This window comes from Gorilla gorilla, chromosome 7, assembly GCF_029281585.2.
Source record: "Gorilla gorilla gorilla isolate KB3781 chromosome 7, NHGRI_mGorGor1-v2.1_pri, whole genome shotgun sequence".
Taxonomy (NCBI): domain Eukaryota; kingdom Metazoa; phylum Chordata; class Mammalia; order Primates; family Hominidae; genus Gorilla; species Gorilla gorilla.
Window position 1 is genome coordinate 32,982,184 of NC_073231.2, and position 23,042 is coordinate 33,005,225.

The 23,042-nt window shown below is 45.7% G+C and overlaps 1 protein-coding gene across 5 annotated transcripts in view; it reads right to left on the reverse strand.

Annotated features, from left to right (window-relative positions):
- Nucleotides 1–8,921: 8,921 nt before the first annotated feature.
- Nucleotides 8,922–23,042, reverse strand: part of INTS9 (integrator complex subunit 9) — a 121,604-nt gene continuing 107,483 nt past the window's right edge. For 4 of the 5 annotated variants that reach the window (XM_055348323.2, XM_019032353.3, XM_055348321.1 and 1 more), the window contains 6 exons: nt 22,037–22,208; nt 19,057–19,181; nt 16,997–17,164; nt 12,249–12,347; nt 11,156–11,293; nt 8,922–9,588 (listed from right to left, as the gene is read on the reverse strand). In XM_055348323.2, coding sequence (XP_055204298.1) covers nt 9,412–9,588; nt 11,156–11,293; nt 12,249–12,347; nt 16,997–17,164; nt 19,057–19,181; nt 22,037–22,208 — 879 coding nt within the window. In that variant the 3' untranslated portion in view covers nt 8,922–9,411. Of the gene's footprint in view, nt 11,294–12,248; nt 12,348–16,996; nt 17,165–19,056; nt 19,182–22,036; nt 22,209–23,042 lie in introns of all 5 variants that reach the window. The other variant, XM_055348319.2, reaches the window with a different exon arrangement.

Below are 23,042 nucleotides of genomic sequence, written 5' to 3' on the forward strand. Positions count from 1 at the left end.
TGTAAAAGTGTTCCTATTTCTCCACATCCTCTCTAGCACCTGTTGTTTCCTGACTTTTTAATGATTGCCATTCTAACTGGTGTGAGATGGTATCTCATTGTGGTTTTGATTTGCATTTCTCTGATGACCAGTGATGGTGAGCATTTTTTCATGTGTTTTTTGGCTGCATAAATGTCTTCTTTTGAGAAGTGTCTGTTCATGTCCTTCGCCCACTTTTTGATGGGGTTGTTTTTTTCTTGTAAATTTGTTTGAGTTCATTGTAGATTCTGGATATTAGCCCTTTGTCAGATGAGTAGGTTGCGAAAATTTTCTCCCATTTTGTAGGTTGCCTGTTCACTCTGATGGTAGTTTCTTTTGCTGTGCAGAAGCTCTTTAGTTTAATGAGATCCCATTTGTCAATTTTGGCTTTTGTTGCCATTGCTTTTTGTGTTTTAGACATGAAGTCCTTGCTCATGCCTATGTCCTGAATGGTAATGCCTAGGTTTTCTTCTAGGGTTTTTATGGTTTTAGGTCTAATGTTTAAGTCTTTAATCCATCTTGAATTAATTTTTGTATAAGGTGTAAGGAAGGGATCCAGTTTCAGCTTTCTACATGTGGCTAGCCAGTTTTCCCAGCACCATTTATTAAATAGGGAATCCTTTCCCCATTGCTTGTTTTTCTCAGGTTTGTCAAAGATCAGATAGTTGTAGACATGTGGCATTATTTCTGAGGGCTCTGTTGTGTTCCATTGATCTATATCTCTGTTTTGGTACCAGTACCATGCTGTTTTGGTTACTGTAGCCTTGTAGTGTAGTTTGAAGTCAGGTAGCGTGATGCCTCCAGCTTTGTTCTTTTGGCTTAGGATTGACTTGGCGATGCAGGCTCTTTTTTGGTTCCATATGAACTTTAAAGTAGTTTTTTCCAATTCTGTGAAGAAAGTCATTGGTAGCTTGATGGGGATGGCATTGAATCTATAAATTACCTTGGGCAGTATGGCCATTTTCATGATATTCATTCTTCCTACCCATGAGCATGGAATGTTCTTCCATTTGTTTGTATCCTCTTTTATTTCACTGAGCAGTGGTTTGTAGTTCTCCTTGAAGAGGTCCTTCACGTCCCTTGTAAGTTGGATTCCTAGGTATTTTATTCTCTTTGAAGCAATTGTGAATGGGAGTTCACTCATCATTTGGCTCTCTGTTTGTTTGTTATTGGTGTATAAGAATGCTTGTGATTTTTGTACATTAGCTCTAATGCTTACATAAAATTCATCTCAATACTGCCAGTCTCTTCTAAGAAAACTGGGATTATCAGATTAAAAAAATTTAAACATAAAATTTGCCATGTTAGCCATTTTGAAGTGTACAATTTAGTTCCATTAAGTACATTCACAACGTTATGTAACCCTCACCACTAGCTAGTTACAAAACTGTTTCATTGCGAACAAATTCTGTACTCATTAAACAGTAACTTCCCATTCTCCCACTACTTCTAGCCTCTGATAACCTCTATTCTCTCTCTATGGATTCATCTATTCTGGATATTTGAATATAAATGAAATCATAAAATATGTGGTCTTTTGTGTCTGGCTTATTTCACTTAGCATGTTTTCAAGGTTCACCCATTGCAGCATGTATCAGAATCTCATTCTTTTCTATGAGTGGATAATATTTCATTGTGTGTATATTCCACATTTTGTTTATCTGTTCATCTGTTGGTGGATACTCGGGTTGCATCCATCTTTTGGTTACTAAGGTGGTGAATAATATTGCTAAGAACATAGGTGGCCAAATATTTGAGTCCCTGCTCTCAATTCTTTTGGGTATCTATAGAGGAGTGGAGTTGCTGGACAATATGGTAATTCTGTATTTAACTTTTTGAGGAACTGCCAAACCATCTTCCGTAGCAGCTGTGTCATTTTACATTCCACTAGCAGCGTATGAATGTTCCAATTTCTCCACTTCTCCCAACACTTACTTTCTGATAAAAATTTTAAAAAATGGTACAGCCATCCTAGTAGGTGTGAAGTGGTACCTGGTCATGGGTTTGATTTTCATTTCCCTAATGACCAGTGTTGAATATCTCTTTATGTGCTACTGGCCATCTGTGTATCATCTTTGGAAAAATGTTTATTCAAGTCCTTTACCTACTTAAAACATTGGGTTAGGTTGTGGTGTGGCTGTCTGCTGGGATGGTATTGCATCAAATCCATAAATCAATAGGCAGAATTAAAATGTTAGTATTGAGTCTTCTAATCCATCAATATGGCATATTTCTCCATTTATTCAAATCATTAATTTTTATCAGCAAGGTTTTGAGACTTTTAGTGTAGAGATCTTACATATCTTTTCAAAAGTTATCTCACACTATTATGAATGAAGTTGCTGTTTTAAAAACATTTTATTTCTGGCCAGGTGTTGTGCCTCACACCTGTAATCCGAGCACTTTAGGAAGCCAAGGTGGGTCTCTATAAAACTAAAAAGAAAAAAAAAATTAGCTGGATGCAGTGGCATGTGCCTGTGATCCCAGCTACTCAGGAAACTGAGGTGGGAGTATCACTTGACCCTGAGAGTTTAAGGCTGCAGTAAGCCATGACTGTGCCACTGCACTTCAGCCTGGGGGACAAAGTAAGACTCTCTCTCAAAAACTTGTTAATATATAAAATACAGTTGACTTTTGGATACTAACCTTGTATTCTGCAGTCTTGTGAGCTTATTCCAGTAGTTTTCTAGATTTCTTAGAACTTTCTATGTAAAAAGTCTCATCTGAAAACAGTTTTACTTCTTTCCTACCTTTATGCTTTATCTGTTTGTATGCCTGCCTTCCTTTTCCTCTTCATTTTTGCCTTATTGCAATGACTGGGACTCGAAGAACACTATAAAACAGTAGTATGGATCGGCACCTTGCTTTGCTCTCAGTATTTGGGGAAAAGCTCTAGTATTTCACTGAGCTGTTAAGTTTTTCATACATAACCTTTATCAGGTTGAGTATGTTCCCTTTTATTCCTCTCTGCTGAGTGCTGTTAGAGAATTTCATCAAGTGCTTTTTTCCTGTATCTATTGAAATGATCCTCTATTCTATTATAAATTAGATTGGCTTTCAAATATTTAATTATCCTTGCATTCCAGGGATAAACCCTACTTGGTCATGTCATATTATCCTATTTGTGTATTGCTGGATTCAGGTTGCTGGTAAGTTTTTTTTTTTTTTGCATTGATGTTCATGAGAGATATTTACCTCTCATTTTCTTTTTTGGTAATGACTTTATAAGGTTTTGGTATTAGAGTTATGCTGGCCCCTTAAAAGGGATTGGAAGTATTCCCCCTTCCTCTTTTTGATAGAGGTTATACAAGAGTGGTGTTATTTCTTCCTTAAATGTTTGATAGTTTCCCAGGGAAACCATCTAGGCCTGGAGTTTTCCTTGTGAGAAGATAATAAATTTAATTTCTTAAGTGAATATCAAGTTCTTTTTCTTACTGAATGAGCTTTGTCTATTTGTGTCTTCAAAGGAAATTTTCCATTTTATCTGTGGTGGTAAATTTGTTGGCATAAGTTGGTATTCTTTTTATCCCTTTAATATTTGTAGGCTCTTTAGTAATACCCCCCTTTCCTTTCTGATTGGCTGTCTTCTTCATATCCGTAGGATCTGTAGTGATAACCAAAGTTTTTTCACTGCCCATGTGGGCAGTTGGTCCTGTCTTTCCTTGATCAGTCTAATGAGGTGTGTATCAATTCTGCTGATGTTTTAAAAAATCAGCTTTCGGCTTTGTTAGTTTTCTCTATTCTGTTTTGTTCATTTGTCCTTATTTTTATGATCTCTTTCCTCTACTTTCTTTGGGTTTATTTGGCTCTTTTTATAGTCTTCTAAGGTAAAAATTTAGATCGATGTTAGGTCTTTCATTTTTTCTGTAAGCATTTAAAGGTATAAGATGACTTTTAAGCACTACTTTAGCAGTATCCTGTACATTTTGAGCTTTAATTTTCTGTTCAAAATACTTTCCAATTCATTTTGGGATGTCTTCTTTGATCCATGAGCTATTTTAGAAGTGTTTAATTTCTAAATATTTGCGGTTTTCCAAAATACTTTGTTGAGTTTGGATTTAATTCCATTGTGGTGAGAGAAGGTTTTGTGTATGCGTTCGGTCCTTTCAGATGTAATGAGATTTATCACCTAGCATGTGGTTTTCATAGTAAACATTCTGTTGCTGCAGAGCAAGTATTCTAAAAAGTATCAATTAAGTCAAAGTTTTTGACAGGTTTGTTCAGGTCATCTATGACTTTTTTTTGTCTAGTTGTTTTAATAATTATTACAAGGGTGATAAAATCTCTAATGGAACTGTTTTTTTGTGGTAGGTTGTTCTATCTACCTACTTATGTAACTACATACGCCTGGAGTTTATAGTTTTACCTCTAGGAGGGTCAGGTCTGATGGGAGCTGTTACATTGCCATTCCATTATTTGACCTTTACTTGAATAAACTACAGAAATGTTCCCACACACAGCACTTGAGCAGGGATTGGCATACTTTTTCTGTAAAGGGTCAGCCAGTGTTTTAGGCTTTGTGGGCCACATGTGATTTCTGTTGCATCTTTTTTCTAACAACTCTGCTTGTGGGCCAGATTTGGCTTTTTGGCCACAGTTACCAACCTCTGATTCATCTCATCAGGAAGCTGCCCACTGAATCAAGTAGCTATTTTAAAGCATGGGCTAAATGATAGGGATTTTTACACTTATGTGCAGGTTCCCATGTTTAGAACATTGCAGTTAAAAAACTGACGCACCAGGAAATGTTGTTTTGGCCTGTAATTCCTAAATATTTCTGAAATTTTCTTTCCTTACCTTCTTCCACAAGCCTCATGCTGGGACAAGGTGGAAAAAACAGATCCTGCCCCCAGGGTGCTCATGGTCCTGGAAATGTGCTCCTCTCTAGCTGTAAGTCTGGGAGAAACGCTTATCTGTGATGGTGAGCTAAAGCCATGAGAGAGAGCACAACACACCGAATATGTGAGCAGCTGCCAACTAATGCCCACTGATGACTGGAAGGTGCTTACTGATGATTGGGAAAGGCTTTGTGAAATGAAAGTCCATTATTTCCAAAGTATGTGAAGCAAATGTAAATAGTTACTAGAGTAAAAACTTATATTGGATAATTTAAGGAAATGTTAGCAAACTTATTTTAATTGATAATGTGTTTGGTAACTCAGAATTTATTGTATGAGAATTAGGTTACTTTTTACTGGTGATTGATTTGATAACTACATCAGGGAGGCTTACACATGGGTTAGGAATGTTTATTGTAGAAAAAGGTAAAGGGTAAATCCTTCTAACACCAACACCATTACGCGGGGGCTTTGCACATTTTTTTCAATGGCCTGCAATGCCAACAGAAGAGAAGCAAGAAATATTCTACATGCCTAAGGAGATGGGCGTTTACACCCCTTTCAAAGATCTGTGGTCCTGTGTCTCAAAAGTTTACATTTAACGTGTGCGTGTGTGTGTGTGTGTGTGTGCATGTATATATATATATAGATAGATAGATGGTTTTTTTTTTTTTTTGAGACAGAGTCTCCCTCTGTCTCCCAGGCTGGAGTGCAGTGGTGCGATCTTGGCTCACTGCAACCTCCATCCCCCCACCCCCTCCCCGGGTTTAAGCATTTCTCTGCCTCAGCCTCCTGAGTAGCTGGGATTACAGGCACCTGCCACCACGCCTGGCTAATTTTTGTATTTTTAATAGAGATGGGGTTTCACCATCTTGGCCAGGCTGTTCTTGAACTTCTGACCTTGTGATTCACCCGCCTTGGCCTCCCAAAGTGCTGGGATTAGAGGTGTAAGCCACTGTACCTGGCCATAATGTATATAATGTTTTATGATGTGATTAAAACCCATAATGGGCTGCCAAGGAGCAGTAGAGACTCTGGTATTTGATCTTTAGAAGATCAGTTCCTGATGGAGGCTGGCTCAAGTCTACAGTGAGAATGGCCCTCTGGCTCAGCTTGGCACTGCTGGTCTCCAGGATTTACCTGTGACTTCCTCCATAATTGTCATTGGTTATTTCCACTCTATTTTAGGTTCAAAGAAGACTACTGTTATTTATGTGTAGTCCCACTGCAGTGCATTTGAAAGATAAGTGTTGTCTACCTTCTTATAGATGGCATAAAGCAGTGAGACAGCATTAACTACTCCTCTTGGCTGCAGGAAAAAAACTGGACTCAGGGCCAGAGGAAAAGTGTCCTCCTTCCCTTCCCACTCATTGCTTGACTCTTGTTAATATGTCATTATGCAGGTTTAAAGGTTTCTTCACTCTTGTTTCTGTTGATACTTCATTACAGTTTGGAAATGCCTTTATAGGACAACTGTGAGGGCCAAAAGCTTCAAGCTCTCCAGGGATCAGGAGAGATGGAGTAGATGTGACTTGGAAAGCAATGGCCTAAAAGACAGATTGCCATTTCCTGGCTGGCTGCTGACCTGATACTCACCCACGGTGTTGCGGTAAGGCAGAGGCCACTCACTGGCTGTTCTGCGGAAAGTTACTTAAGCTCTGTTCCCTCACCCAACACCTGACTGCAGCCGTGTGGAGAGGAGACCCTGAGCCAGGGTCGACCAGCTAAGCCACACTACACCAGATTCCCGACCACAGAAACAGTGAGATGAGAAAAGTCAGGTTTTCTTTTTGTTTTTTTTTTTGAGACGGAGTCTCGCTCTGTTGCCCAGGCTGGAGTGCAGTGGCACGATCTTGGCTCACTGCAAGCTCCGCCTCCTGGGTTCACGCCATTCTCCTGCCTCAGCCTCCGGAGTAGCTGGGACTACAGGCGCCCACCACACCTGGCTAATTTTTTGTATTTTTAGTAGAGATGGGGTTTCACCGTGTTAGCCAGGATGGTCTCGATCTCCTGACTTCGTGATCTGCCCACCTCGGCCTCCCAAAGTGCTGGGATTACAGGCGTGAGCCACTGTGTTTTGGGGTAATTTGTTGTGCAATAGATACCTGATATATCACTTTGTACTAAGACTTAAATAATATGAGGTCTCTGCACTATTAAGTTTTTTTCAATTAATCATTAGGATTCCACTGGGTTTGAGTACAAACTTTTCTGGATGTCAGAGTCTTCGCCAGGTTGATGTCAATGTCAGTCAATATCAGTTAATGTCGGTGGGCCGCATTTCTGATAGAGCCAGGCCACGTCTGCCACTTATGCCACTTCTTTTGAGTCTTCTAACCAACCTGGCATGGTATCCAAATACCTGAACTTTAGGCAGTTACTCATAACTGCTCTTCTCATACCTGGAAAGGCCGGCTCTGGATTTTCTCTCTGCTTTTTATAAAGCATGAGTCTTTGCTGCTTCCTGCCTCTGACTTCTGCCACTAAGTGGGTGGTGATGACTTGATTAAAACCTACTAAGTTGCACCCTGTTCATCGGGCACCCACTGACTCACTTGTTCTTACTGCTCACTTCTTTTGCAACCTCCCTCAAGGGACCAGCACTGGGCTCTCTGATCAAGCCCTTTCACAGCAGACAGGCTTGACAGATCCCATCATTCCTAGATAGCATTGCTAGGACATTTAAATAAAATAACCATTTTTGGTTTCTCCTGAGCTCTAGCTTACACTGTTTTTGCATTTCAGATTTTTTTTTTTTTGATATGGAGTCTTGCTCTGTTGTCCAGGCTGGAGTGCAATGGCATGATCTCGGCTCACTGCAACCTCCACCTGCCGGGTTCAAGTGATTCTCCTGCCTCAGCCTCACCAGTAGCTGGGATTACAAATGTGTGCCATCATGCCCGGCTAATTTTTTTTGTATCTTTAGTGGAGACGGGGTTTCACCATGTTGGCCAGGCTGGTCTCGAACTCCTGACCTTGTGATCCGCCTGCCTTGACCTCCCAAAGTGTTGGGATTACAGGTGTGAGCCACCATGCCTGGCCCTCAGATGTTTTTAAAATTTAATTTCACTTGATTCTTTCAAAGGTTCTGTTGGAAGTATGCCTGCTTGGGATGTCTATTTGCAATTCTAAAAAGAAAACTAAATGTTCATAGCCATGGCACATTCATCTCTTGTAATGTCAGTCCTGCCCCATGGTTGGAAGCCTCTCGTTTATTCTGTAGCCTATCCCTTGACTGGAGTGGACCCAAACCTTGGAAAATAGAAACCTACTTAAGCATTCCCATGCCCAGGTTTGGCAAGGTTGGAGATGGCAAACATGAAGTAGTCTTTTCCCTGCTTTAGTGAAGCACTCATTCCCACTGATACGATCGTTCCAAGAGGAGTGATAATGTGCCATAAAGCCAGAGCAGTCAGTTCTGCAGCTGTTCATGTTATGTATTTGTTGGGTCACTAAATCCCTGTGTGCTGTTTAGTTGTCAGCCGAGTTGGAGGACTGACTTCTGACTGAATTTCAATCAATCAGTCACTCCAACAAGATGGTTAAGAATAGCCTGCACTGGGCATACTACCTAGCATCACCCGCCAGGGCTAAGACTTGTTCTTAATACTTGCAAAGTTGGCCTGGGTGTCACAGCTTGTGCTATCTGACCTGGTAACTAACTGTTGGTTTTATACATTTCAAAAGCAGTCATCTTTTGTGAGGCTACTTTTGTCTGAAAGCTTCCTATGACCAGTGGCTCTGAGGGATTCTGTGAGTAACGCCCGGCTTAATGCAGAGACTGTGGGAGAGGCGGTGCAGGTGGAGCCTGAGGCTGGTGTACCGACCTGCATCACTCTCCATGCCTCTCTGTGCAGCCACAGCTTAAAGGTGAGCACCTTCTTATGCAATGTAAGGAGAAACAGATCTGTGTTTTTATAAACAGTGCAAATTATATGATTTAACATACACATGAAAATTCAATTTCCTGTGGTGTTTTCTAAGTTCATGCTGTTCTGTATATTTTCATATTTTTTCAGCTACTAAATCAATATATAGATTGTAGGTTCAACAGAGGACAGCTAATTATATAAAAATAAGTTTTTATTAACAAATGGGCTCAGAGTAGAAAATGCAGACAGATGGGTTCACTTTACCATATTTTGGGATCATCTTATTGGGTACAGCACTGTAGGCAAGTAAACGAAACCAAAGGCTGGCTCCCCTGCCCGAGGCCTGGGACTGATGCAAGACAGCCAGCCAGTCACCTCCGCCTCCCTGGCTCCCATGAACCTCTTGGAAAACTTCTCCTGTCCCACTTCTGCCACCCTCCAGCTCCTTGAGAGAGCCAGAGTTGAGAAGAAAATGAGCCTGAAGTTGAAAGGGAAAGTTCTTGCCTGAAACAGTGCTGGGAATAAGTCCAGACCATTTCCCTCAAGAGCCACCTCTTCACTCCTTAAGCCAGAGGACACCACAAAGACACGGTTAATGGCCTCTCATGCCACTCCTCAGGTGGCTTGTGAGGGCAGCCAGTGAGGGACTGCAGGATTTCAGGGAAGTGGCTCAGATGGCCCACTCAGAACTTCTGTAAGAATTTGAGGACAAGGTCCCGCAGTCGCACTCTGAGCATCTCGTCATTGTCGCAGATGATATGGGTCGAGTCTTCTTCAATCTGGATGAGCGTCTCAGCTTCCTGGAGCAGGACGATATGGCCCTTGGCTGTGTCCTCCACCTTAATATCACTGAAGCCATGCTGCTCCAGAAGAAAAGAAAGAGGTGGGGTGGGCAGACTGCACAGCTGTGAGATCTGTAAACGACACTTCACAGACTTGACCGAACTTTCTAGAAACTGACACGTCTCAACACAATTCTTCAGACTACTCATAGGCCTATGATAGTGATAGTTTCATATACTTGAAAAGAGACCCTAAACATGCAAAATCTCATGCAAAACAACAGAATTTCCACAACCTGCCTAAGCTTTTGTGAGTTCTTTGAGGGCACGTCCAAGCACTGTTTTCAGGAGTCTGGGACGCTCAGCTGCTTGCACCATGCCATTCCCTGGTGACAGCTCCCTCCTAAGTTTCAGCTGTCCGAGCTCCCAGGAAAATGCCAGGTGACACCAAGATACCCCTGTGGGACTTGGCAGAGCCCTCTCAAGAGTGAAGGAGAGAAGAAAGCAGTGCAAACTTCTCAGCTATTGCTAATGCTAAGGACAGAAATTCCTTACAAATCAGACGTGACATGGAAAGGAGGCATATGCCTGAAACAGACACACAGCAGGTGAAGGGCCTCGGTGTGGGGAGGCCACCTGTACTTCATGGCTGCAGGCTCCCCTAGGGACTTGGACAGGTGCTTGCTCCTTCTGCAGAGAGGAGCCGGGGTGGAACACTGGGTCAGGACATAGGCTGGGCCAGGCAGAAGGTCCTCATCTTAAGTTTTTAAAAGTCCAGCTTGAGGCCCATCGATAGGGCCCAGGAGCCCTGCAAGGTCTTCGGGGAGGGTGGAAGAGAGCCGCAACCACCCAGCCAGAGCCTTTTCCCTACGGGAAAATCAAAGACAGGTGGAGAAAACCAATCCTAGGAAAGGGAAAGCCTTTAAGATTTGAAAGTCGGCAATTGTGATATTTACATTGGATAGAAAGTTCGTAGAAATCTCCTTCCTTGTAATGATTGTAATTTGTTGCAGTTCTTGCAAGCAGCAGCATGAACAGTATTACCTTTAGCCAATTCCTTCTTCCTATCAAAGATTCTATAATCCTAATAAAGTCATCTCTGAAGTCCTGTGACTGAAGCCAAAATTACAACCTTTAAGGTTAGATTTTTTTTTTTTTTAATCATAGTCAAGAAATCTCATCTCTGGGAGAAGCAGCCATCAGGGCTGCTGAGACAGAGGGGAAGGGCCAGTGTCCCCTTCCCCCACTGCCTGCTGCAAATCCTGACAGTCGACTGGAGACTTGGCTCCCCTCTGACAGCAAGGAGTCATCTGTGGAAGCGCAAGACTCTGGCAGGGCCGGGTCCCTCTTTGTCCTGGCCTCACTACCCTGCCCCACTCGTCACATGTGTGTGTGGAAGCAGCTTTTTCTTCAGTCAGGAGAGGCCTTCTGGTGACCTCGTGCTGGGAGGAAGGATGGGGCACTCCTCACTCTGCTTTCTTTCTCCTGGGTCTCCCAGCAGGACCTTAGACCAAGCAGATGCCACAGGACAGTGGGGCCTAAGTGACAAGCAGCAACATCCACTCCCTGCAGCCAGGGGGCCATAGTGAGCCAGGGAAAGGCTGCCACGTGTGGAGTTTTCACGGCAGCAGCGAAACCAGCTCACCTTCTCCAGGGTCTGCACGAACTGCTCCACAGGGATGGAACCGCTCAACAAAGGCTTCAGGACTTTGCAGTCTGGTACGTCATCGCTCACCCGCTTTCTCTTCTTCCCGCTCGTGGGCTGGGCAGGCCGAGGAGGGGGCTAGAGCAGAAGGAAAGAGTGGCTTTCATGAGCTTCCTCTGAGCAGCAGGGGCCACCGCAGGCCACACTGAGAGCCTGAGACTATCCTGTCCTCACAGACCACAGAGCCTCGGCCCGGTTTCCTCAGCCGGCACTCGGTTCAGGTTCCCTGGCTGCCGGGAGCCCCAGATCCATGCGCTCTAATGCTCAACTGTCCAGCCTACCAACACCTTATTCGCTAAGATCTCTGCCTTCTATCAAGATCCATTTTTAAACTTTCAGGTGGTTCACTTCAGTATCTGCTGAGTAAATTCTCCAGAATACACCGTGTCGTGCTGCAGGTACATCATGACCCCGTGGCTGGGCACACTGGCTGTGGGGTCAGACCAAAGGGGGAAACCCCAGCTTTGCCACCATCTGGCCAAGGTTAGAGAAGCTGCCTACGAAATGATGACAGCAGTGAATTCTGACGGCTCAGTAAGACAAGGCGGGTCAAGGACCCGGCACAGGGTCTAATAGACTTTAAGTGGTAGCTAGGAGCAACTCTACATGTGGCATAAAGGTGACACAGTCCAGATCTGAAAGGAATTCTTAAGACACAGTGCCTGCCCTGGAGCTGAAGTGCCACCCACCTGTGTGTGGGTCATTGGCAGGACCAGGCTCTCAGGTAGCCACAGCCTCACGCAGGTGCCCTCCGGTTCCAGCCCCTAAGGGCGGGGCTGCACCTGCCACCCTGCACGTCTCCCCACAGCCCTGCCTTGCGTGGCAGCGCTCCCCAACGGAATGTGCCTGTGGCAGCCCTTGGGATGATGTGCGGCCTCATCTCTGGGCACAGCAGCCTCTCTGAGGCACATGGCCAGGGAAATAATTCTTCAACAAGAATTCACATGAAGCGCTGTTTCAAATATAATCTGTTAGGTGGTCTGGTTTCTTGCTGGGGAGAGGGTCCCCTGCACTCCCACCCAGCACCCCCTACCTGAAGCAAGTGCTTGTTATCTTTGGTGTGCAGCACGGCCGAGACAGTTGCCAAGGAGATGCCAGGCTTGATCTCCATGGGCACCAGTGAATCTGCGAGCTGAAAGCAAAGGGCGCAGTTCAGGCTGGGGGCCTTTAATGATGACCATTACTCTTCCTTTAATCTGTATTTACATCACTGCAGTCTAAAAAGATGAAATAACTTTAAAGGTAAACAATTTGTTTTTTTTTTTTGAGATGGAGTCTTGCTCTGTCCCCCAGGTGACACACCAAGTGCAGCCTTTCATTCATTCTGGCCTTTACTTCACCCTCATCCTCTCTCCAGGTGACCAGTGGCAGGAAGGACGGGGACAGCAGCATGGCGGTTGAGGGAGCTCTCTGCTTCCTGAAAGTCTGACTTCTCCTGATGGTGGGAGCCACGGCTTTACCTGGGGGGTGGTATCTTTCCGACCACCTGCATGTGATGGGTGCCCTGCTGTGCAGCCTGACCTTATTAGGTGCTCTGTTGCTGGGTTTAGCTGCATGGTTTTTAAGACATGTAGACCCCTACCTAGCCAAGCCACCTTTATTTAAAAACAAAAACATGCAAGAGGCCATTATGTAAACATGAAGATCAATACCAAACGGGCAGAGGAAGCAGCTTAGGATAGTTAAGCGGATTGGCAAATGGTACATGAGGCCTGTTTCATGAAATAAGAAAACGGCCTATGGCGAGCATGAAGCGGCGCTTGCCGAGGAGCAGGGTGTGCGCCAGATCCCGTTCTTCACCTGAGGCCTCCTCCACACACAGGCCCCTCCTCCCTGCACAAGGCTGGGGTGGGAGCTTTGGGGATGGCGTTCTACGCTCTCCCTGGGCAGCCGTGCACTATTTCCAAGACGACTCTGAAGGAGTCTTTTTTTTTTTTTTGAGATGGGGCCTCACTCTGCTGCCCAGGCTGGAGTGTGGTGGTGTGATCATAGCTCATTGCAACCTCAACCTCCTGGGCTCAAGTGATGTTCCCTCCTCAGCCTCCCCAGTAGCTGGGACTACAGGCATGAACCACCATGCCTGGCTAACTTATTATTTTTTTGTAGATAGATATGGGGGTCTTGCTGTGTTGCCCAGGCTGGTCTTGAACTCCTGGCATCAAGTGATCCTCCTGCCTTGGCCTCCCAAGGGCTGGGATTACAGGCCTGAGCCAATGTGCCTGGCCACAATGTCCATTTTAAAGGCAATTACTGTAGCAAGTTGGATTGAGACAGTTACCTCCATTAATGATCAAAGACATACAATTTGGCTGGGTGCGGTGGCTCACGCCTGTAATTCCAGCACTTTGGGAGGCCACGGTGGGCAGACTGGAGTTTGAGACCAGCCTGGCCAATATGGTGAAACCCCATCTCTACCAAAAATACAAAAATTAGCTAGGATTGGTGGCATGTGCCTATAATCCTAGCTACTCGGGAGGCTAGGGAGGAGAACTGCATGCACCTGGGAGGCAGAGGTTGCAGTGAGCCAAGATTGTGCCACTACACTCCAGCCTGGGCAACACAGCAAGGCTCTGTCTCAAAAAAAGACATAGGGCCAGGCATGGTGGCTCACGCCTGTAATCCCAGGACTTGGGAGGCCGAGGCGGGTAGATCACAAGGTCAGGATATCAAGACCATCCTGGCTAACACAGTGAAACCCTGTCTCTACTAAAAATACAATAAATTATCCAGGTGTGGTGGCAGGTGCCTGCAGTCCCAGATACTCGGGAGGCTGAGGCAGGAGAATGGCGTGAACTCAGGAGGTGGAGCTTGCAGTGAGCAGAGATCTCACCACTGCACTTCAGCCTGGGCAACACAGCGAGACTCCGTCTCAAAGAAAAAAAAAAAGACATACAATTTAAAATTAGATATCAGTGTATACTTATATAACTGGAAAAGACTTGAATAAAATTGGAAAATAACTAAAAAAGGACAACATCCAATATTAGCAAGGAGGCAGAAGTAAGAGCTGTCTCCAGCTCTGCTGTGGGAGTATAAACTGTCACACTCATTCTAGAGGACAAGCTGGCAATATATAGCTTCGAGCCAGAAAGGGATGTTCATAATCTTTGACCCAGAAATTCTAACTTCAGAAAATTTTCTTATGGAAATAAACATATATGGACAAAGATTTATGTAAAAGGATGCTCCTAAAAGTGTTATTTATAACACAGAAAAACCAGAAATGAAAATCTGTGAAAAAAGGGGCCGGGCACAGTGGCTCACGCCTGTAATCCCAGCACTCTGGGAGGCCAAGGCGGGTGGATCACAAGGTCAGGAGATCGAGACCATCCTGGCTAACACGATGAAACCCCATCTCTACTAAAAATACAAAAAATTAGCTGGGTGTGGTGGCGGGTGCCTGTGGTCCCAGCTACTAGGGAGGCTGAGGCAGGAGAATGGCATGTAGCTGGGAGGCGGAGCTTGCAGTGAGCCAAGATCGCGCCACTGCACTCCAGCCTGGGTGACAGAGCGAGACTCCGTCTCAAAAAAAAAAAAAAAGAAAATCTATGAAAAAAGGAACTGTTAAATTATGACAGACCATTATGCAACCATTAAAGCTGAAGCTTTTGAAATATCTTTTTTTTTTCTTGAGATGGAGTCTCACTATGTTGCCCAAGCTGGAGTGCAGTGGCGCGATTTTGGCTCACTGCAACCTCAGCCTCCCGAGTAGCTGCGATTACAGGCGCCTGCCACCACGCCTGTGGCTAATTTTTGTTTTTTTATTAGAGACAAGGTTTCATCATGTTGGCCAGGCTGGTCTTGAACTCGTGACCTTAAGTGATTCACCCCCCACCTCAGCCTCCTGAAGTGCTGGGGTTTACAGGCATGAGCCACCGTGCCCAGCCGAAATATATATTTTTTGAGACAGAGTCTCGCTCTGTCATCCACGTAGGAGTGCGGTGGCATGATCTTGGCTTACTGCAACCTCTGCCTCCCGGTTCAAGCAATTCTCTGCCACAGCCTCCAAGTAGCTGGGATTACAGGTGCGTGACACCACGCCCAGCTAATTTTTTTTAGTGGAGATGGGGTTTCACCATCTTGGCCTCCCAGAGTGCTAGGATTACAGGAGTGAGCTACCATGCCTGGCTGAAATATCTTAAATGATATAATGTACTTACTGATAGGTGAAAAAGACGACAGTGTATGAGGTGTGATTCCAGTAGGCACACACACAGTGAACAGACAAGGCAAATACATCAAAATCTTAACATTTATCCCTGGCACTGGGACTGATTTTTGCTTTTGTCTTTATCCCTTAGTTATGTTAATATATAATAGGTTTGTATTATTAAGTGAATATTTTTAAAATGTCTTAGTTTTAATTTCTCATATAGCAAACATCAATAGACATAACCCACATAAACAAAACCTCTTTGGAGTTCTGTTTGTAAGGATGTCTGAGACCAAAAGGTTTAAGGAATGCTGGCTTAGAGAGTTGAAATCTAAACCAAGGCCGTCAATCCCAGCCCCTGTAAAATACCAGACAAAAACAATCCAGAGACATCCAGAGAAAGTGAAAAAATCATAACAAAATGATAAAAACATATTAAACATTAAACAACCATAAAGATGGCACCTGGTGGTCCCTAGCAGCCTCTCCAGGCTCATGGAAATGAGTCACATTCAGGAGCCAAGACCTCCAACCCAAGGTCTGGAGGCCATTTCTGAACCTCAAACTCCAAAAGAAGTTTGGGCACACTGGTTTTAACAATAAGTTTTTATATTTCTTTTTCCTGTCTGTTGAAAACACATTCAAGTTGCCTCAAGAGGTGAAAGGAAGCCAGAGGTAGCCTCCAACCGTCCTCAACGCTGTCTTTCAGGAGAGGCCGCGTCCCTCTTTGTCTCCCTCTCAGAGGAGTGGCCCAAGCGCAGCATGCCACAGCTGTTCAACATGGACAGCATGCTTTGGCTCTTTCCCTGCTAAAACTGAAGCTAAGAGTTCACAGACCTATAAAATATTTAGAATCTGATAGACCAAAACCTGCAAGTATGCTCAAGAGGATATAAATAACCAAGTTTACAATCCTTATTTTTTGGTTCCTGTTATCTCCCCCATCTACCTCTGAATTCAGCGAACTCTGACACTCACTCATAACTGAGGTCCAGGAAGGAAGAGCAAAGTCACCATCCTATGGTATTTAGGGACAGAGCGGGTGTCAGCATCTCCACTTCCCAGGGCTCTGACCCGTGATGTGGCCCAGGGCTCACGCTGCTGAATGCTACGTAAGGAGCAGTCCTGACTAACAGCTGTTATTTTATTGAAAAACAAGAAGGCCCTGAAAATCCCACCTCTTCCCGGTTACTTGGTTAAGGGTCCATGTTCTTTGTTCATTCATACTTGGAGTCTCACTCTGTTGCCCAGGCTGGAGTGCAGTGGTGTGATCTCGGCTCACTGCAACCTCCACCTCCTGGTTCAAGCGATTCTCAGGCTTCAGCCTCACGAGTAGCTGGGATTACAGATGCGTGCCACCACACCTGGCTACTTTTTTTGTATTTTTAGTAGAGATGGGGTTTCGCCATGTTGGCCGGGCTGGGTTGGCCAGGCTGGTCTCGAACTCCTGACCTCAAGTGATCCGCCCACCTTGGCTGCCCAAAGTGCTGGGATTACAGGCGTGAGCTACTGCGCGCAGCCTGGTTCATTTATACTTGACATAAATCCAAAAGAAGGCCACCCCTGCACGATCTCCAAGAGCCTCTGTGGAAAGCTCTAGTTTAACCCTAGGAAGGAGAACAGCTCACCTCTGGCATGATCTCGATCTTCTCGTACCGACGTTTGAAGGGCAGGGCGAGAACCTCAGCCCGCCGATAGGACATAGCGGGGGGCTGGCAGTCGATCATGAGGTCCATCCTGTGGGACTGGGCAGGGGGCGGCTGAGTGTACTGCTCAGGACACACCACGTGCAGGGGCTGAGGAACCAATGGGACAGTTGAGAAAGGTGGTGTGAAGTACAGTGGCCCCTGTGGAAGGCCCATTCCTGACCCCGATCCACTCCCCGTCATTACAGGCTCACCACTTCCAGGCCAAGGTGAACTTTCATCCTCTCAAGCCCAATGAACCGTAGACAGGAGAGGGAACGTGAAGGCACTGGGGCAGAAGAAACATCTTGGAAACCCCTAAACTGCCTCAGCTTAATTTATCTTTTTTACTGTTTACATAAGTTTCATGGTAACTTCCATGTGTCTGCTCCCAGCGGTCTCTGGGCTTCCTTGGGGCACGGTCTTTCTCTAACATTCCCACATGCCTGCTATTATAAGCTCTTGGCTGATTACCAAGAGCTGTGGCTTTTCATGCTGGGCTGGCGCTGTGGGTTTGGAGTTTCCGCTGGATCTGCAGGTCAGCTGGTATTAGGCAGTGGGCACTGCTCAGCTCATGTGCTCACCATGTGCAACCAAGGAGCAGAGGCAGAGTTTTTTTTTTTTTAAACAAAATGTCTCTTTTTGTTATCTTGAGAAAAAAAGATTAGTAAACCAATTTTTACTTTGCACAAATATCACCCAAATGAAAAGGAATGCTGGCAGCCCACAGGGGCACTGTGTCATCCCTGCTTCTACTTAAGAGCTTGGACCAAGCCCTGAATTTCCTGCTGAAGACGGCTTTCCACCAGGCTGACTGGGCTGAGCTTCCAAAAGCACTTGTTCCTTAGGGCTAATACTTTTCTCCTCCAAACTGCCCTTTGCTCCTCCTCTTGACCTGTCTCAAAGCATCTCATGCCACAGTTGCAGTCTGATGGCTTCTCCCAGGTTTTCCTCACCTAAAGTGGAGACCAGGTGGCCTTCAGTTTCCAGGATTAGCACCTGACAGAGCGGGGTCAAGAGCTGGTTTAGGGAGACTGGGATTTGAAGTTAATAATGAAAAGCAACACGCCCTTCACCGCTGCTTCTAACGTGGATGAGGATACAGTGGGGTAGTGAATCACTGTAGACAGGACCCACGTTTGCTGTCTGCTCTCATCATACCTAGAGAGTGCCAGTATTCTTTCTTCATTGGGCAAGCACATTAATAATCACCAGAATCCGCTCTTGGGGCCCTCCTGGGGTTCTCCAGCTTTCTCTGTTTCCTGTTCCCCTGCCTTAGAGTTTTGTGAAAGGGCCTCGCTCATCCTGAGGTTGAAGGTGCTGTGCTGGGCCCCTCGGCCCTCATCTCACTCCTGGGAACATCAGGGAGTGGAAAGGGAGAGCTCTTCCTCGCCGGTGTCAGCCTCCTTGCCAATTCCAGTTCCTCTCCCAACTCTCAAGAGCCAGAAACCCAGCGAGCAGTGGCTGAGCCAGCACAGTGGTTCCGTGGGCCTGCCTTCCTGCTACGCGCGCCTCCTGGTCTACACTGCACCCCAGCTACTTCTTCCCTTTCTCCAGGGCAGAAAATGTGAAGTGAAACAAATGACCAAAAACTGCCACGAAACCCAAACCCAACAGCACTGTTTGTGGTACCAGCCTACACGTGCGACACGGCCCCAGTACGCGTTTCATTTAAACTGTCTCAGCTTAGTGAGTATGTTTCTAGAATGACTTTTTTTTTTTTTTTTTGGCAGGGGTGAGAGGGTTTGCTTTTAAGCAGACACAGATGGTTTTCTTTCCCTTCCACATCTGATTTCTTTAGAATGGAAACTGCGGTCAGGGTGTAAAGACCACTCCTTTTCAGTGTGGAGGGGGGCTGGCATGTGTCCCAGCATTCTGCAGATGCGTGAGAATTGAAGACAAGAATCAAACACAGCTAGATCTCTCTCCCCTCACCCCACACAAGCATGAGCCACACCAAGGTGACACGACTATGTGAAGGCACAAGCAGTGTCCTTCATTACCTGCACTTCTTTAAGCAGCTTTGACACCTGGATGAAGTTCAGCCGGGTGTCGATGGGGCAGTAGATGCATTTCATGGCCAGCGGCTGGTAAGGAGCCAGGGCTTCCAGGTAGGAGAAGTCTGGTTCTAGGGAAAGTACAAGAAATAAATCTTACAATGCAGACTACACAGGAGCTGCCAAGCCAGACAGCAACTGGGGCGCTGAGGGCCCACAGACAATCAGGGGGTCAGGAGGGAGCCAGGAAGCACACGTGGGGGACGGAGGTCAAAGGGGCCCCGTGGAAGGAGGGGCAGGCTGGGATGGACCCTGTGGGTGGGCTCCAAGCTTCAGCAGAGGCAGATGAGGTAAATGAGGGAGAAATACATATGTAGGGGAGAAAAGAAAGCTCTTTTTACAACGAAATGCCAAGAAACAAACGATGAAAAAAAAACCAAAACCACCATTTGGCAACCATTACAGTTCACCACTTATTCAGATGAAAATCATCAGCAAATGCTAAAAATATCACATACCATTTTGAGGGAGAACAGAATATATATATATATAGTTTCAAAGAGTCCCCCACAAGGTACTGATTTAATACAATGAGAAAAACAGTGACTTCACAGTGGAGAGGCCTGGTACAGACCCGGGAACCTAGAATCAGCTCTGAGTTAACACCCAGGTGTGAGATGCACCCGGAAGACAAGCGCACGGCCCCACCCCCAGGCCCGTGAATGGTCTGTAGACTGAGACTGGGATGCTCCCCAGCAGCCCCAGCCCCTTCGACTGGGAAGAGTCCTCGCCCTCTGCTCAGCCTGTTTCCTGAGGGCTGCTGCAGCCTGCTTGGCAGGGAACATTCCCCCAACTCGAGGGAGCTGCCCGCCTTGAGCCAAAAGACTCGCTCGGTCCTAGCTGATGAGACACTTTGATTCCCAGCACAGTCTGTGCCCAGCGACGAAGGACCCTGGCTTAGGCACACCAGACACAGAGACGTCTCCACTGTTGTCAGGACAAACTGGTAGAGCTGCCAGGTACATAAATGCCCATTCCAGTGGATTGTGCTTCTCTGAGAATACTGACCCCCTTTTCATGTATCCGGGAGTCACAAAACAATAAAAAAAGGTGGCCCCAACCTCTCCCAGACACAACTTCTGCCCTGGAAGCCCCATAAACCAGTTTAAATGCAAACCCATTACCCAGAGTTGTCACAGGAAATCACACAGTCCTGATTTCCTTTTAGCTGAAGAAACATTTGTACTAAAGCCAGGTTATCTACTGTGCTGTGTAGATGCTGTCACCACTGTCATGTCAAATGTCGAGTCACCACTCAGCAGCAGGAGCAGGAGACACCAACCTCAGCCCCACTACGTAGGACATTCTCTGGACAACCTCCTGATTAATGAAATCTTGGCAGCTGTGAAGTTCTGGGTGTTGTGAATCAATATCTTGTGGCCCAACTTCCTCCACCTTTAGCCCAAAGCAGGCCTGAGAAGAGGAAAGCAGTCCTGGTGACCGGGGCCTCTCCTGGCACTTTCTGCCTGGCCTGGTATCAGCAAGAGCCGGCGTGGCACCCACAGCAAAGCCATGTGTCCTCCTGCTGTGTGAATGCAACTTCCTGGAACACCAACACCTTGTCTGACAATGATGGATCCGGCCAAAGACAAGACCCCTCTGTAACCATCCTGAACACGGAACACAGAACTGTCCTGACCACAGCATAAGCAAACTTCCCACTATGCCGGCTCCATTCTTCCTGTGTTCTAGATAAGAATGAGTTAAGAAACCCATCGCAGAATGACCCTGCATCCTGACACCACCCAATACAGGCTGACGCCTCACCTCCGCGAACACCTGCGCATCACCGAACACCAGCCTGAGTCCTACAAGGTCTTTTTGCCTTTCTTTTACCCATGGTGTGTGTTCCCCTTGCTGAAATGAGGCAATAAACCCAACTTGGTTTGACCACAGGCGTGTTCCTGGTGGCCTCTAGGTCACAAATGAAAGCTGGGGGAAGGGCTGAAGCGTCACCCCAGTGCTTCTGGTGTAACTGGACTCCCAGCTCCTAAAGCTAGGAAGGGAGCTGGTGACAACGCTTTCCCAACAGCCGCCATGTGCCGGGTTCTGTGCCTGGTGCCCAGAGTGACCCACAGAGGTAGCTACTGACAGTCCCATTTACTGTGGGGACAGTCATGCTTACTGGTGAATTGGCTGAGGTTGCTGCAAGCTGGGCCAGATTTCAAATCAAGGTTTTTTTTTTTTCTTTTTTCTTTATAGCCTGTAAGATTTCTAAAACCCAAGGCCGACTGAAGACCCTAACCCATGGGTGTCCAAGCTTTTGGCTTCTTTGGGCCACAATGGAAGAAGAACTATCTCGTGCCCCACATAAAATACACTAACACTAATGATGACTGATGAGCTAAAAAAAAAAAAAAAAAAAAAAAAAGGTCTGTGCATAATTTCCAAGATATCCCCTATCACAGATAAGCAAAAAAGACCTAGCATTCAAAGGGCTGGGCACGCTACACTGATAAAATGATACAGTTATTATCTATGTAAACACTCTACTTGACCTTATCAAAGGAATTTTTTCCCGAGGGATTTGTCTCCAGAAGAAAATCCATAGTTAGAGTAAACCACAATCAGAAGAGAAAGATCTACCTCTGTAAACAATTCCTAACAGGTAAAACAAGACCATTACTGAATCACTGCACTTCTTGAAATGGCTTACGATATCCTAGCAAAAAGCACTCAGCAGGATTCTGTCTTGGAGAAATCTGAAAACACAGGGATGAAGGCCTCGCTGGATGCCCAGCTGTCCAATGGCACACACTGCTTCACTCTTTCTCTGCGCTTTCTTCATTCTTTGGTACGTACAGTAGAACAATGTTTGTATTTATGTCTCACTGCAAAATCCTTCTCTGGGTCTCTACCTTGTAGGTGCATTCACTCATGGCCTCAGCGGAGAGAACCAATTTGTTTCTTTATTTTTTTCACTTACCCGTGAATATGACGGTATTGAGACTAGATTTTCCCCAGAGCTCCATGAAGTGGACCACGTCCCCGAAGCGGAGGGAAGGGTGGCCGGTGAACACCACACAGGGCTGTCTGAAGTCGTTGCTGAAGTCTCCGTGGATGCTGGGGTAGTGCTTCAGCTTATTGGTCTGAATGAGCTGGAAAATACAGAAAAAATACAAAGAAATGTGAGCCTGCCCAGGCTGAAGGGGGAACCAAAGCACGGGAGGGTGAGCGGGACTGGATCTAAAATACCAACAAAGAAGACAAGCCACGGATTGGGAGAAAATACCTGCAAAAGTCACACCTGAGAGAGGACTGTGACCCAGAATCTATGAACTCCGAAACCTCAGCAAAAAGAAATGAACGGCCCTATTAAAAAGTGGGCAAAAAACCTGAACAGACACCTCATCAGAGAAGAGAGATGGCAAATGAGCATACGAAAAAATGCTCCACACCGTATGTCATTAGGAAACTGCAAATTAAAATGATGAGATACCACTATACACCTGTTATAATAAAATGGCCAAAATCCAGAACACTGACAGCACCAAATGCTGACAAGGATATGGAATAACAAGGACTCTCATTCACTGCTGGTGGGAATGCAAAATGATACAGCCACTTTGAAAGAAATTTTGAAAAATCATGTCCACAAGAAACCTGCACATGAATGTCCTAATTGCTAAAACGTGGAAACAACCAAGATGTGTCCTTCAGCAGGTGAAGGATGAAACTGATGCATCCAGACAACGGAATATTATTCAGCACTAAAAAAGAAATGAGCTGCCAAGCTACGAAAAGACATGAAGGAACCTATTCCTAAGTGAAGGGCGCCACTCTGAAAAGCCAAGGCCCCTATGATTCCAACTGTATGACATTCTGGAAAAGGCAAAACTATACAGATAGTAAAAGGCTCAGTGGTCACCAGGGATTCGTGGAGGGTGAAATGAACAGGCCGAGCACAGAGGATCTGCAGAGTGAGGAAGCTA